This window comes from Haliaeetus albicilla, chromosome 4, assembly GCF_947461875.1.
Source record: "Haliaeetus albicilla chromosome 4, bHalAlb1.1, whole genome shotgun sequence".
Classification (NCBI taxonomy): Eukaryota; Metazoa; Chordata; class Aves; order Accipitriformes; family Accipitridae; genus Haliaeetus; species Haliaeetus albicilla.
In genome coordinates, this window is record NC_091486.1 from 9,118,481 (window position 1) to 9,130,763 (window position 12,283).

Genomic DNA, 12,283 nt, shown 5'->3' on the forward strand with positions numbered 1-12,283 from the left:
ACACTTCTTCATCCTTCCTTGTACAAATGGTGGGGAAGTAGTTCTTACTCCCCTCACGGGTTATGCCGCATCCTACCACGTGCTGTGGTCTTTGCTCCTTTGTTGTCTCTGTTTATTCCCTTGTTCAGCTGATGTTTCTGTGGTTCTTGCTCAGCTTTTAGCGGGAGGCACCCAGGATGCAGCTGTAACACCTTCTTACAGTGGACTTCTGTCCTGTGAGAATAAACATAGGCTTGGGTCACAGAATGATTTCCTGAGCCAGCAGCACATCTGGGCACGTTCGTGTGGCCACATGCACAAGAAGATTGCAAACACTCCTTTCCTCTTCAGCACCTTGAGTGGGGAAGCCATGCAGGCAGACACCTGCAGCTCCCCATGCTTTCACAGGAAATCTGGGAGCTCCTGCCAATGGGCCTGAGTTAACAAACATGTCCTCAAGCACATCTGAAACTCAGCCATGAATTTCTCAGCTTTTAAATTACATTTCTTACTTGATTATCTTCCAACAGTTTTTTTTAATTCGTGATTAATTTGGGGTTGGCTATTTAATACATTGTTTGGTTAACTAATTCATGTAGCTGTTTATAATTATTGCCTTACTATAAAATCATCTTAATAGAAGGCTGGTTGGTTTTTTTTGTTTTCTTTCCAGTAGAATAACAAGTTATTTTATTATTCAAACAAGGCTTACTTCCTGCTGTTTTCAATAAGATTTTTAATAAATATGTAAATTTAAAAATTAATTTACTGCATACGTTTGGCAGCATGATTCTTGAACTGACAGAAGTTTGATGGATTGTAAAATTATCCTCCATAAAAATCATCAGTCATAGTAAACAGAATTTATCAACCTCTGGTAATTTTACAGCTTTTTCTTCATCTTATCTTCTGTTAGGAACTCACTTAAAATTGATTTTAATATAGTATGTTTCTAGAACCGTAATTCATTCATAGATTAATTAGATTTTAGGTTAATATCCCATCATGGTATAGGACATGAGCCAACAGTGTTTTCCAGTTGCTACAGAACCGCAGTAGAGAAACCTTGATTACTGTTCCCATGTGGTTTAACCGCCAAGACTAATCACTAATCAAATTCAAATGACATAAAATGGAACATCCTTCATAGCATTTATTTTCTAGCTGACTTATACTATGGGCTCTTTATTGATACAACTTGGTGTACTGAAATGAACTAAAAATTGGAAGAGAGGATTTATCCTTCTACTTTAATTTGGTTCTGCAGCTTGTATCTGAAACTCTTGCTCAGATTTTTGTGCATGTTGTGCCTCTGTCCCTCAAAATATTCTGCCCTACAGCAAAGATAAATTGTTTGCATAAATTTAGAAAGTACGTGTAAATAACTGTACTGTTATGTAGGATTTGATGGCAGATGAACTTAAACATAGGTTTCCATTCTGCAATTCATGCTTTGCTTGAATCATTATTGAAAATTGTGCAGATCATAATGTCAGCTGAAGAGGTGGCAAGTACAGTCATGTAACCAGCATCATTGTTTGCATCTACCCTGTCCCAGTTTTCTCTGATTACAAAGGAACTTGAGTAGTCTCATTGCACAGGGTCAGAAAGCAGTATGCACATAGTTCAGGCTGCAGCAGGTTTACTGGGAAGGCAACCTGGGCTACAGCCTCTTCCTCTGCTGCCTCCAGGAGCACTTAACCCATGCCACATGTGGCACGATTGCCTAGCCGCATCCCCTAGCCCTCCCTTAGGGAAGGTGGTATCCACATCCTTACAGAGGAGGGCACACCTAAAGGGCATTGTTTTTTTGTTAGATTCATTCAAGGTAAGAAAAATGGGATATGTAGATAGTTGATTAAGAACTGGAGTGGAAAGGAAAATGACAATTTGAGGCTCCTAAAATAAACTGGTTTGCTGGGGTGGGGTTTAAGCACGCTAATTCAGAATTTTTTAAGAATAAAGGCAATCCTGCTTCCAAATGTGAAAATTATCACCTCTGTATTTCTGCTTGGTGAGAGCTTGGAAGAGGTGTCGTTCTGATGCGTGGGCACTGTGTATGTGAACATGGAGGCTACCTCCACAGCAGCTAAATGTGCAGTCACAGAGAGGTGGACTAATGGGTCTGGAAAGATTGTTTGTCTCTTCCCAACTGTCCTCCTCAGAGGCTAAAAATGAGAAAACTTTGCTGTGGAGCTCACTCCTTTGTTCAAATGACCTCTATGAATCATCTTTAAAACTTCTAAGATGGGACATTCCCTTTCTTTCCTCTGCAGGTCTTCCAGCAGAGATTCATACTCTTTGAACTCCCCTGCAGACAGCATAGCCCTCTTAGTGCGTACAACAAGCCAGTTTTCATAGCTGGGAGAATTATTTCTGCATGGTTTCTTCATACTGCTGATTTGCTCTTGATGCTGCCACATAACATTGCTCCTTCTCTACCTGCTGGTTCTGTCTTTTTGCCTTTAGGTCAGCTGATGTACCTTGGATAGTCACAGGCTAAGCTGAAGTGAAGCTAGTCCCATACTCAAAAGAGAGAATTACCAGTGTGGAAAATCATTACCCACTACCAATTACCATTTGCAGTACATTCTTGAAGTGCAGTTCCGTTTTCCCTCAGTATGCTGGGTGACTGACATACAGACATTACAGGCCAGGAACTCAGACATCACTAGAGAGTGAGAGCATAAGTGTCTCTGTAATTACCAAAATAAATAGTCTTGTTGAAAAAAGCCAAAGGTGGAAGTTGAAGACAGGTAAGAGCACAGCTAATACTAAGGAACAGTTGTCTGAGAATAGTTCAGCCATACCGAAAAAATGACCCCGATTACTGAAAATGTCAGTGAGATTGTATGTTGTATGAGTATGATCCTGCATTTACTGAGTTTGAAAGGAATTTTTTGCTACGGTCAAATGTGGGATAGAATCTGTCTCTTTAAGAGCCGCATTTTGTATTAGATTTAAAAAATCTTTCTTGAACTATACTTTTTTCCCCTTGATTCAGTTCTGAGTAAGTATCCCAATTTAAAAAAATAAAAAAACCCCACTTCCAAACCTCTAATCTAGGATACAGTTGTAGCCCCTTTTTTATAAAGCCCCTTCTTCATTGAAACAATCAGCCATACTTTCATCAAGGTAAGGACAACTTTCATTCAGTAGGACAAACCTCTGTATACATAAATGCTGTGTGGTGAAACACAGTCTGATGAAGACTGAAACGGTGAAGTTACTTAGGACTGCATAGTTCCAGTACCATTCAGTAAGTTATCACTGGCAACATAAACCTCAACATAATTCTGTCAAAGAATAGTATTGAACTTCAAATGGTTGTTGAGTTCAAGAACTTTGTCAGCAATCTTATCTTTCAGTATGAATTTTTTTCACTGTGATTTTTTTCCCATCACTAGAAAATCAGAACAATTTTGTTATTTAACTCCCTCTACAAGTAAAGCTAAGAGGATCCCTGAAAAGTAAAGTGTATCCTATGCATGCCTTGTTCATTTTCAGTCTATCACATTCAAAAACTGAGTATCAGCTTCCTTTCTCACTGTGAATATTTCTTCCTTAATGCCTTATGATGAGCCTCTGATGGCAGTAAGCATTGCTTTTATTGGGTAGATTCCCTCTGTGAGAAGCAAAATTGGTGATTCTACCAATGTGAACAGAGTGAGGCCCTGCTTTACCTTCTGGAGAAAGTACTTGTGTTTAATTGCTTTTCCTTGTAATAAATCCCCTCAACACACTTGACTGAGGACCTGCATTGTGACCATTTTCCAAGGTGTTGCCACTTAGAATTACATTTTCTTATTCCATTTTAAATACATTTTGTCCATGCACAGTTGATGCAGCCAGCGGCCATTCTCAGGCGCTATGGGAAAACAACATTTGTGGCAACCAGTTCATAACTGAGCAGAAGGTAAAAAGCTAGATTTACCTGACGTGGAAACTGGGACCTGAAAATTCTGGTTTATTAAATTACGCAAAAATTCAAAGAGGATTGGTAGATACCTAATCAGGTCAAACAGTCTTGTCGTATCAACAAAAAAATCATATACTTTGTAAATTATGAGGACAATATTCTTTGCATTAGAGTGCTGAATGTACCTAGACATCTCATCATTTTATGAAAATTATGCTTTTGAAAGCATAAGGCTCAATTCACTAAACTATCTTTTATCTCCTAAACCATGCAAGAATTCAAGGTATAGACAACATTGTCTCAACTCCTCAGTCACCTATTTGTTAAGTGATAGCTGCTTTGTCCAGATCTGCAGTTGTGAATCATACACAGTTCATGCTAATCAGCTTTATTTCCTCTAAGGTAATTTACTTACAATTCAGGATCATCAGAAATGCTGTCCTTGTGATACTAAAATCTATTTGCAGATTGTTACACTCTTAAACACAGTAGGCAAGCTTTGGTTCTGTTCTCATTGTTGTATTACCCATAATGCCATAATTGGATGTTACACACCTATGTATATATATGGCTTTCCTATAAACTGCTGAACAGACTAATGAACTTAAAAATACTTCATATCAATGCATTTTTTCCCAAGAAAAGAAACTGGCACTTATTGTTTATCTTGAAAATCTGATGGTGTATCTTCGAGAATGTCATTTTCTGCTACAGCAAATAATCATGGGATTTCTGCTCAAGTAGAAAAAAGAAAAGTGATTCATTATTTCAAAAATTATTTTACTGTCAGTCCAGAAAACAGATGAAAGCTTCTGACAATATACAAGGGAGAGCAAGGCTTATCTTATTATTTAAGGTTATGCTTTAAAAAGAAAGAAGTTCAAACATCACATTTTTAGCTCAGCTGTAATACAGCAGAGGTCATGCAGTTACAGCTTTCACCTTTGTAGTTTCCTGGCTGTGACTGTACAGCTATTTTCAGTGCAGAGTGTTACCTGTCCACCTGATGTTAAATGAGATCTGGAGATTGTTCACATTCCACAGAGAGTCTACCATTGCCTTCTGTCCTGGCTAGCTGATGAAAGCTGTTACCTGGTAGTTCAAAACCAACCCTTTTCACGTTACACCTTTCTGCTGCAAACTGGTCGTGTAACACCACTGAATTCAGTGAGAAGTTACTTCTGATTACACCAGTATATCTTTGATCAGAATACTGCTCTGTATCTCAACACACCTATTTTACAAGAAGCTGTGAACATATTAAAAATGTCCTACTAAACAGGTTATATATGAGCAACCTCTGTAATGCTGCAACTGCATATCCCACTTAGGCCCCTTGTGTCATAAATACAAAGCAATTGTAGGACTAGAGGATATCTAAATTGGTAAAACACTGAATTTAAAATAAGAAAAAGCGGCATTGTGGGATCAAGTTTACCTTGAACACATACAGACAAAGTAATTAACAATTTTTAAAAAGGTAAAAATCTAGAAAATTGTTTTCCTTCACACTAAAGTTTTAAATATTAACTAAAAAAATAAAAAGTGAACATACTTTGTATCTCCTATTAGAGATCAGATCTGAAATGAAAGACCTTGAGTTATACAATTAAGTATTGATTTTGTTGATCTATATTTAATTCTCGTAGCAATTTAGTTGTTTTTACCCAATAGTGTTCTGCAGTTATACTTCACTTGAAGCAATGCCCTTCTTGCTTTTGTGTTAATCTAAAAACTAAATTGCCCAGTGCATGAGAGACATAAATAAAGTTCATTTTATTCTTGTGTGTAACTGATTCTGAGCCCTTTAAAGTGCTGGTTAACTAAACTTAGACAGCTGGAAAATATCCTGCAGAATGGTTCGTTGCTAATTCTGGGCTCTGGCATGCCTTATAAGCATAGCCTGACCTCCAGGCCATCAGAGCTTCTGCGTGTTACCACACAGAAGAAATGGACTTGCTGCTGCATTCCGTCCTGCATGCCAGCTGTGGGGTCCTTTGTACCTGTGAACCAGCCCATCCTTCCCCGCTCCTTCCTGTTAGACCTGCAGAGCCTTTGTGCCATTCAGAACAGCTACAGTTGTGGCTAGTCCTTGAGCACACAGCACTGAAAATGCATTCTACCCACATGTAACCTCTCATTTTTAAAGTTTGAAAAAAATCTAATGCGATGTATTAATGTAGAAGTAACACCTATTTATAATGTATCAGTGTAACTGCAGGCTAGTTTTGTTTTCCTAATTTGCTGTGCTTGAAGTGACATGCCAGATTTTATTATATCACTAATGGGTTTAGTTATTCCCTTTAGGATGTTGCCAACAAGGAAACATTACTCTGATTTATGACTCATGAGTTTATTTTAAAGTGACGTGACTTGTGATGAATGTCTGTATTACGTCACCTAGAGTTTCTCCTCTTCTGACAAGTAGTCGCTGCTCTCAGGTGGTATAAAGCACCCCATACTGACTAGCTAAGAAATTCCAGTGGTGGGAAGCTCTCCACTTACACAGAGTAGAACAACAAATGCTCCCCATGCCCTAAGGCTATACCAGTATGGATTTTCTATACCAAAAGTAGAGTTAGTATAAGTAAAACAAGCTATCCATTGATCTGCTTTAGGATGATGGGCCAGTGCTTTTACAGAGGCACTGTGAAAATCACAGTCCTTTTCTGCACTGAGCCTTTTTTTTTATTTTGCTTAGACCAAAATCTGTGACTACATGTTTTTATCTTTTCCCTTAATACTTAGGAAAGCATATAGTGACCACCCCGAATGCAGCAGACACCTTGTTTATTCGTAGAACAGATGCAGAATAGTCAGCAGCAAAGTCAACACCTTCAGGCTGAAATGGCTTCAAGTATGACTTCTGAGAAGAATCCTGTGTGAGAGGAAGCACATACTGTTGGTCCCATCTTAGCTCTTCTAGCAACACTGAATAAAATCACCAAGTCCTTGTTTTTCATGTGGTGATAAAACCACCTGTTAATTACGCAGAAGGGCACTACTAATACAGGAAAGATTTCACTGGAACCCATGACTTAGAGGTGAGGTGCTCTCTACACTGTTACCAAACCTCATCCAATACTCGTGGATACAAAACACATCCTATCTGCCGCCAAATGTTCCTATCTGCAGGAAAAGCTACTCATTCACATTAGTGTGACTCTCAAATGTATTAATGAACTAATTACTTTAAAGTGCACAATACTAACATCTTTGGGCTAACCCTTGTTCTTTGTTACATCTGTGAGTCTGCTGAAGTCAGTAACAAATCTACATGAACAAAACCAAAGCCACTACGTAACCACATAAGCAATTTATCAAACAAATTCTAATAATAGTTGCTTTGGTTTTGCCTTTTGATTCATCTAGCAGCTGTTGTGACTGACATGAAAAATAAGAAACTTAATTAAGGATGAATCTAAATAAATACTCTTTGGTAATTTTTTCCAAAATGTATCTATAGTAACTAGAGAAAAAATTCTTAAAGAACTTGGGGTAACATTTGTTCTGGCACACCAAATTTAAAGAAATTATCAGTGATTTTCAACTCTAGGAATGTACATAATTTTGTTACTGTGGGATAAAATGATTTTTTGATTATGCAGATTCTTACATTAATATCTCTGCTTAAAGTTTTCTTTATTTTTGCTCACGGAGCTCAGGCTGTGAATGAATTTTCCTCTATGTATCAAGGACTAGAATATCACATTTTAACTGTCTAACTACAAATATATTTTTATTCCATATACAATTTAACAGAAAATTTAACAGATTTAAGTGCAGCTGTACTAATAAAATCATGAGATACGATCATATTGTACATCTGATATCTGAGTACAGTTCCATAGTATTATTCCCTACCAAAAGTCCCATCCAGATGACCCCGCGTTCTTAGCTGATTATAAAATTAGCAATAGGTGGCCTAAACCAGTGTATTGTAGCCAAAGAGATTACACTTACATCAAAAGAAAAAACGCAAAGTATTGCTTTCCACATCACATGAGCATTACCTTCGCATATTTGCATACTATTGTAGTAATGTGTTAAAGAAAGGAAAAGATTTTTTTTTTTTTCCCAGAAGGATGTAACTGGGCATTAAGACATCTGAAAAGGACAACTGTATGTCCAAAAAATATCCGTAACTTATTTCTGAATTCTGTCTCTTATTTTAGTAATAAATTTTGCTACAGCAACTTTTAGGATTAGTTTTTCTTTTAATTCTTGGATGTATTGTAGAGGTACCGTTCACTACTCTGCGTATCTTTTGCCAGTGGGTTTCACTGATGGGCTTCACTTCAGTTCACTTCCAGTTTCATTTGATTCAATGATTTTGCTTAAAATTTGTAGAGAATACTTTTGTTCCCTGCAGTTTCTCTAATGTATTGTATAAACTGTTAGCCTTATATTAAATGAGAAACTAGGGTGTGATTAAAGTAGGACTGTAGTCTAGGTTGTGCTTGTAGGGTATAATAAATTATTGATACTACATGTATGCAGAATATACCACTGAATTCACTCCAGTCTGTCCTGTGGTTTAACTCTATCCTTCAGCCAGCCAAAGATCCTACTCTTACTTTGATACTTCATCTGGACTGCTCCGTGCAGCAAATACTCCAGGTGTCTGTGCTCCTCCTACCCAAGAGTTGAAATTGGCTCCATTTGAATCAATAGAAGTTTTATCATAGACCTTACTAACACCAATATTGACTTCTTGCAGACACAAGTCTGTGCCAAGTAGCCACATTCAATTTATCTAAAGAAAAGCTGCAAAGTGGGAAAAATATACACAAAGAAAAATCATTTAGTCTGTCAAATAATAAGGTATTTTAGGTTTAGTACTCTGAAGAGCAGAAAGTGCTAATATGTATGTTATTGATGCCATGTCCGAGAATTTTCTCATCTGGCCTACACAGAAGTTAAACAACTGTTTCAGTGATAGTGCGTAACATTTTAAATGAGGGCAAAGGGAAGAACATTTTAAGCTGAAATTGAGGAGAATTTCTATTGAAGGGTCCTAAATGTGTGTTTGTTCCTGTTACCAAGGGTTATATTCCTCTATTTCAGGAAACATTGTAGTTACAGATTTTGAAGACCTTAACTGTCATCTAAAATCAGAATCTAACAAAACATCCCCTAAAACCTTTTAGACTGAAGATTAATTAATGAACCAAACAGAAAATTTTCATCTACTAAGACTTTAGCATCTCCTGTTGCTTTGCATAAGTTTGTATGAAACATTTGATTAAAACACTAACCTCATCCAGGCATTGTTAGCTTATGAAATATGACAAGATCACAACATAAACAGTCATTGGACTGGCATTTCGATTTTTACCTAACTAGCCATAAAAACAAGCAAGTGAACTATGTAACAATTTGTCTTCCTCTTGCCCAAGATTTCCAAGGATAAGCAGTGCAGCATGCACAACATTTGACTTACTTGAAACTTGAATTCTTCAAAGAATTCTAATGACTGTTTAAAATTGCCTATGTAATGACCCACATCATCCATACATCTATCCGGCCATGCTATATTTTCAATGTGCTTAAAATGCCATTTCATTTTCTATCTAAACCAAAATATTGATGTCTTGGATTGACAGTAATTTACTGATTCAGGCTTCGCTATCTGATGGTAATACCAAAAATGAGGAATGGCTTGCACTCTGACAGCATATCTCAGAATTCTTGCATCTTGCCTCTCTGAGAGTCCTATAAAATGTTGAATGTTATATTTCTGTGATGATGTTATCTGTAAGAGGAGTTAGTTACACAGGTTTTGAAACACCCTGTGTATGAACGGCAGGTCATTTTTATTGAACTGCTCCCTACGCAGTTCCCTAACTATTCCTTGGTCAGATCTCTCATTGAAAATACCAGTAGCTAACAAAGGGATAAAATTACTCTTGTATAATCCTACTGTGCGTTTTTAATATAATGTGCTAATACATCGTCCAGTGTTCCCGCAGAATTACAACACTTCTCCGAGTAGGCCTGGCCGATATCTGATTGATTCTCGTCTGTGGGGATTGGCCCAGTTCAGTATAATTTCCTGTCTTGTTGCTTTCTTGTCTATTAGAGAGGGTTTGGGTCTGTGGAAATCAATAGGCTTACACATGCAAAATGTGAGGTTATTCTCTAGCAAGTTTCATTTGCGTCAGTAATTTATGGAAAATGCTGTTTTCTCCTCTGAACAGGTCTATGCTCCTTTTTTTTTTTAGCAGACCCCAAACTCTACTTAAACAAATACCCATTTAAATGTAGCCCCCAAAGTATTCTTAAAGGAGAAGATGTAAATTACTGTGAAGATGCTGGAGATGCTTAACACATGCATACCGAGGATCTGCTACTTACAATGTTAATAGCACTTAACTGTTTTGCAAATGGAGTCCTGTTTGTCTCAGCAGAATCATTAAAGTTATGATTTATCCTAAAAAGTATATTAATGTTCCATTTAATGATAAGAGATGTTTAAGCATCTAACTATTTCCTTTAACCCTGTGAACTTTGGAAAGACGGTAATTAATGGTGTACAGGATAACTTTATAAGAAATATGTTTCTAATATTTCCCCCACTTATTACAGAAATTGAAGCAAACTGAAGAAACAAAAGAAGATTCCCAGAATAGATTATCTAAAATTTCCCTGGAGTCTCTCAATAAATTTAACAGCAATAACGTACTTTTATTAGAAAAAGATAAGAACTGCCTGAACAAGGTTGAAGGACAAAAGGAAGAAAATGGAAAGAAAGAAGCAGCTTCCTTAAATAGCTCGGGTAGGCACGACGTGGACAATTTGGAATCCTTGAGCGATTCTCTGTACGATAGCTTCTCCTCTTGCGCCAGTCAAGGCTCGAACGAGGTATAGAGACCCTTTCCAGTGGGCTGTGACTGCGGCACGTAACGGAGCTGAAGGCAAGTGGGGAGCGAGGTGGGAGAAGAGACGGTTGTTGAAAATTCTCACTCCAGACCGCTGTACTCGCAGCAGGGTGTTCTGACTTTTCACCCCACAGCAATAAGAACAGCAAGACGGCTGTCATCGTGGTGCGTGAGACTCAACACTGAAGACAACGAACGGTTACACAGAATAAAGTCTTAATTTTGCACTTTTGTGAATACTTGTACAGTTGTAAATATCTTGGGAAAATATATTTGTAGGGATAAATGACAGCAATAAATATTAAATTGGTGCTATGCTCCTGTAATAGCAGATTACTAACTTAAAGAAATTGATGTTAATATTAACAAGAAAAGTTAGTAGATTTTTTTAAAAAAGATTTATAATTGTTCTAGTCTTAAAACTGTATGTAGAAACACTGCGTTACCATAAACCTGAGCCTGCCAAATTGTCTGTAATAAACTTTCCTGGACTCCCTTTTACAAAACATTTTATTTTTAGTGCAATTCCATACAGGTGTTCTAGGGAAACGTGCATTTCAGCTATTACAACTTCACAACAGGTGTCTTATTTCAAAAGGGGTTTGACTTTTGACATGGCAAGAAAATGGAACAGATTAAAAGGCCTGATACTGCTGGTATGGACTTCATCAATCATCTGCATAACTGTGTGAAAGATCAGGGTCAAAGTAATTTACTGCTGGCACAAACGGCAGTCTTGTAGGAATGAGAACTACTACACAAACCGCCCTCTGCTTCCTCCTCCTCTGCACTCATTTCCTATCAAACTATGAATGTACCATTTCGTGTTACCTTTTGTAGTCCCCGTTTGGTCTTAATTGAATTGTAAACGCTAAGATAATTTTTAAAAATCGAAACTCAGCTCCTGTTTGTGACACGCTTAAAGAAGATGGTGCTAACCAGTCCTAGTTCAGACATATCTAGGAGCGGGAGGATTGGCCTGTTTTTATTGGGTGTTTTTGTTTTTTCTACAAAGGTTGTTTATATGTAAGGGAAAGTCTATTTCAAAGGTTCTGTGTATTTTTTCTAGATGTGAAGTATTTATAACTGCTTTTTGTACAGCAATCTGTAAACTAGATATATTTGGGATATTTCTAGACTCTACAGTTTCTTTAGCACATGCCTGTTAATCATTGAAATATTGTAAGATCAGTGTTAATATTTTGTGCAATTTGTTATATTTTCCGCCGTAAACTCGCATCGTCTTTTTCGACTTTTAAGAAATTTTCATTGAAACACCTTTCGTAAATAAAACTTCTCTTGCAAACGTTGTGCCTGAAGAGGGGTTTTTGGACGGGCTTGGTGTGACACCCCCGAGCCTCAGGCGAGCGCAGCCGGTTCAGCCGACCAAGAAGCTGCCGGGGGCGGGGACCAGCGCCGGGCAGCGAAGGCACCCGGCTCGCTGTGCACCGCGGGCTGCGGGGACACCGCACCTGCAGGCAGGATTCGGGCGTTGGGAGCGATT

At 37.7% G+C, this 12,283-nt stretch overlaps 1 protein-coding gene across 11 annotated transcripts in view; it reads left to right on the plus strand.

Annotated features, from left to right (window-relative positions):
• The window catches only part of NCKAP5 (NCK associated protein 5), a 392,323-nt gene extending 380,772 nt beyond the window's left edge, over positions 1-11,551 (plus strand). For all 11 annotated transcript variants that reach the window (XM_069780847.1, XM_069780846.1, XM_069780848.1 and 8 more), the window contains one exon: positions 10,487-11,551. In XM_069780847.1, coding sequence (XP_069636948.1) covers positions 10,487-10,768 — 282 coding nt within the window. In that variant the 3' untranslated portion in view covers positions 10,769-11,551. The remainder of the gene's footprint in view (positions 1-10,486) is intronic.
• Positions 11,552-12,283: the final 732 nt, after the last annotated feature.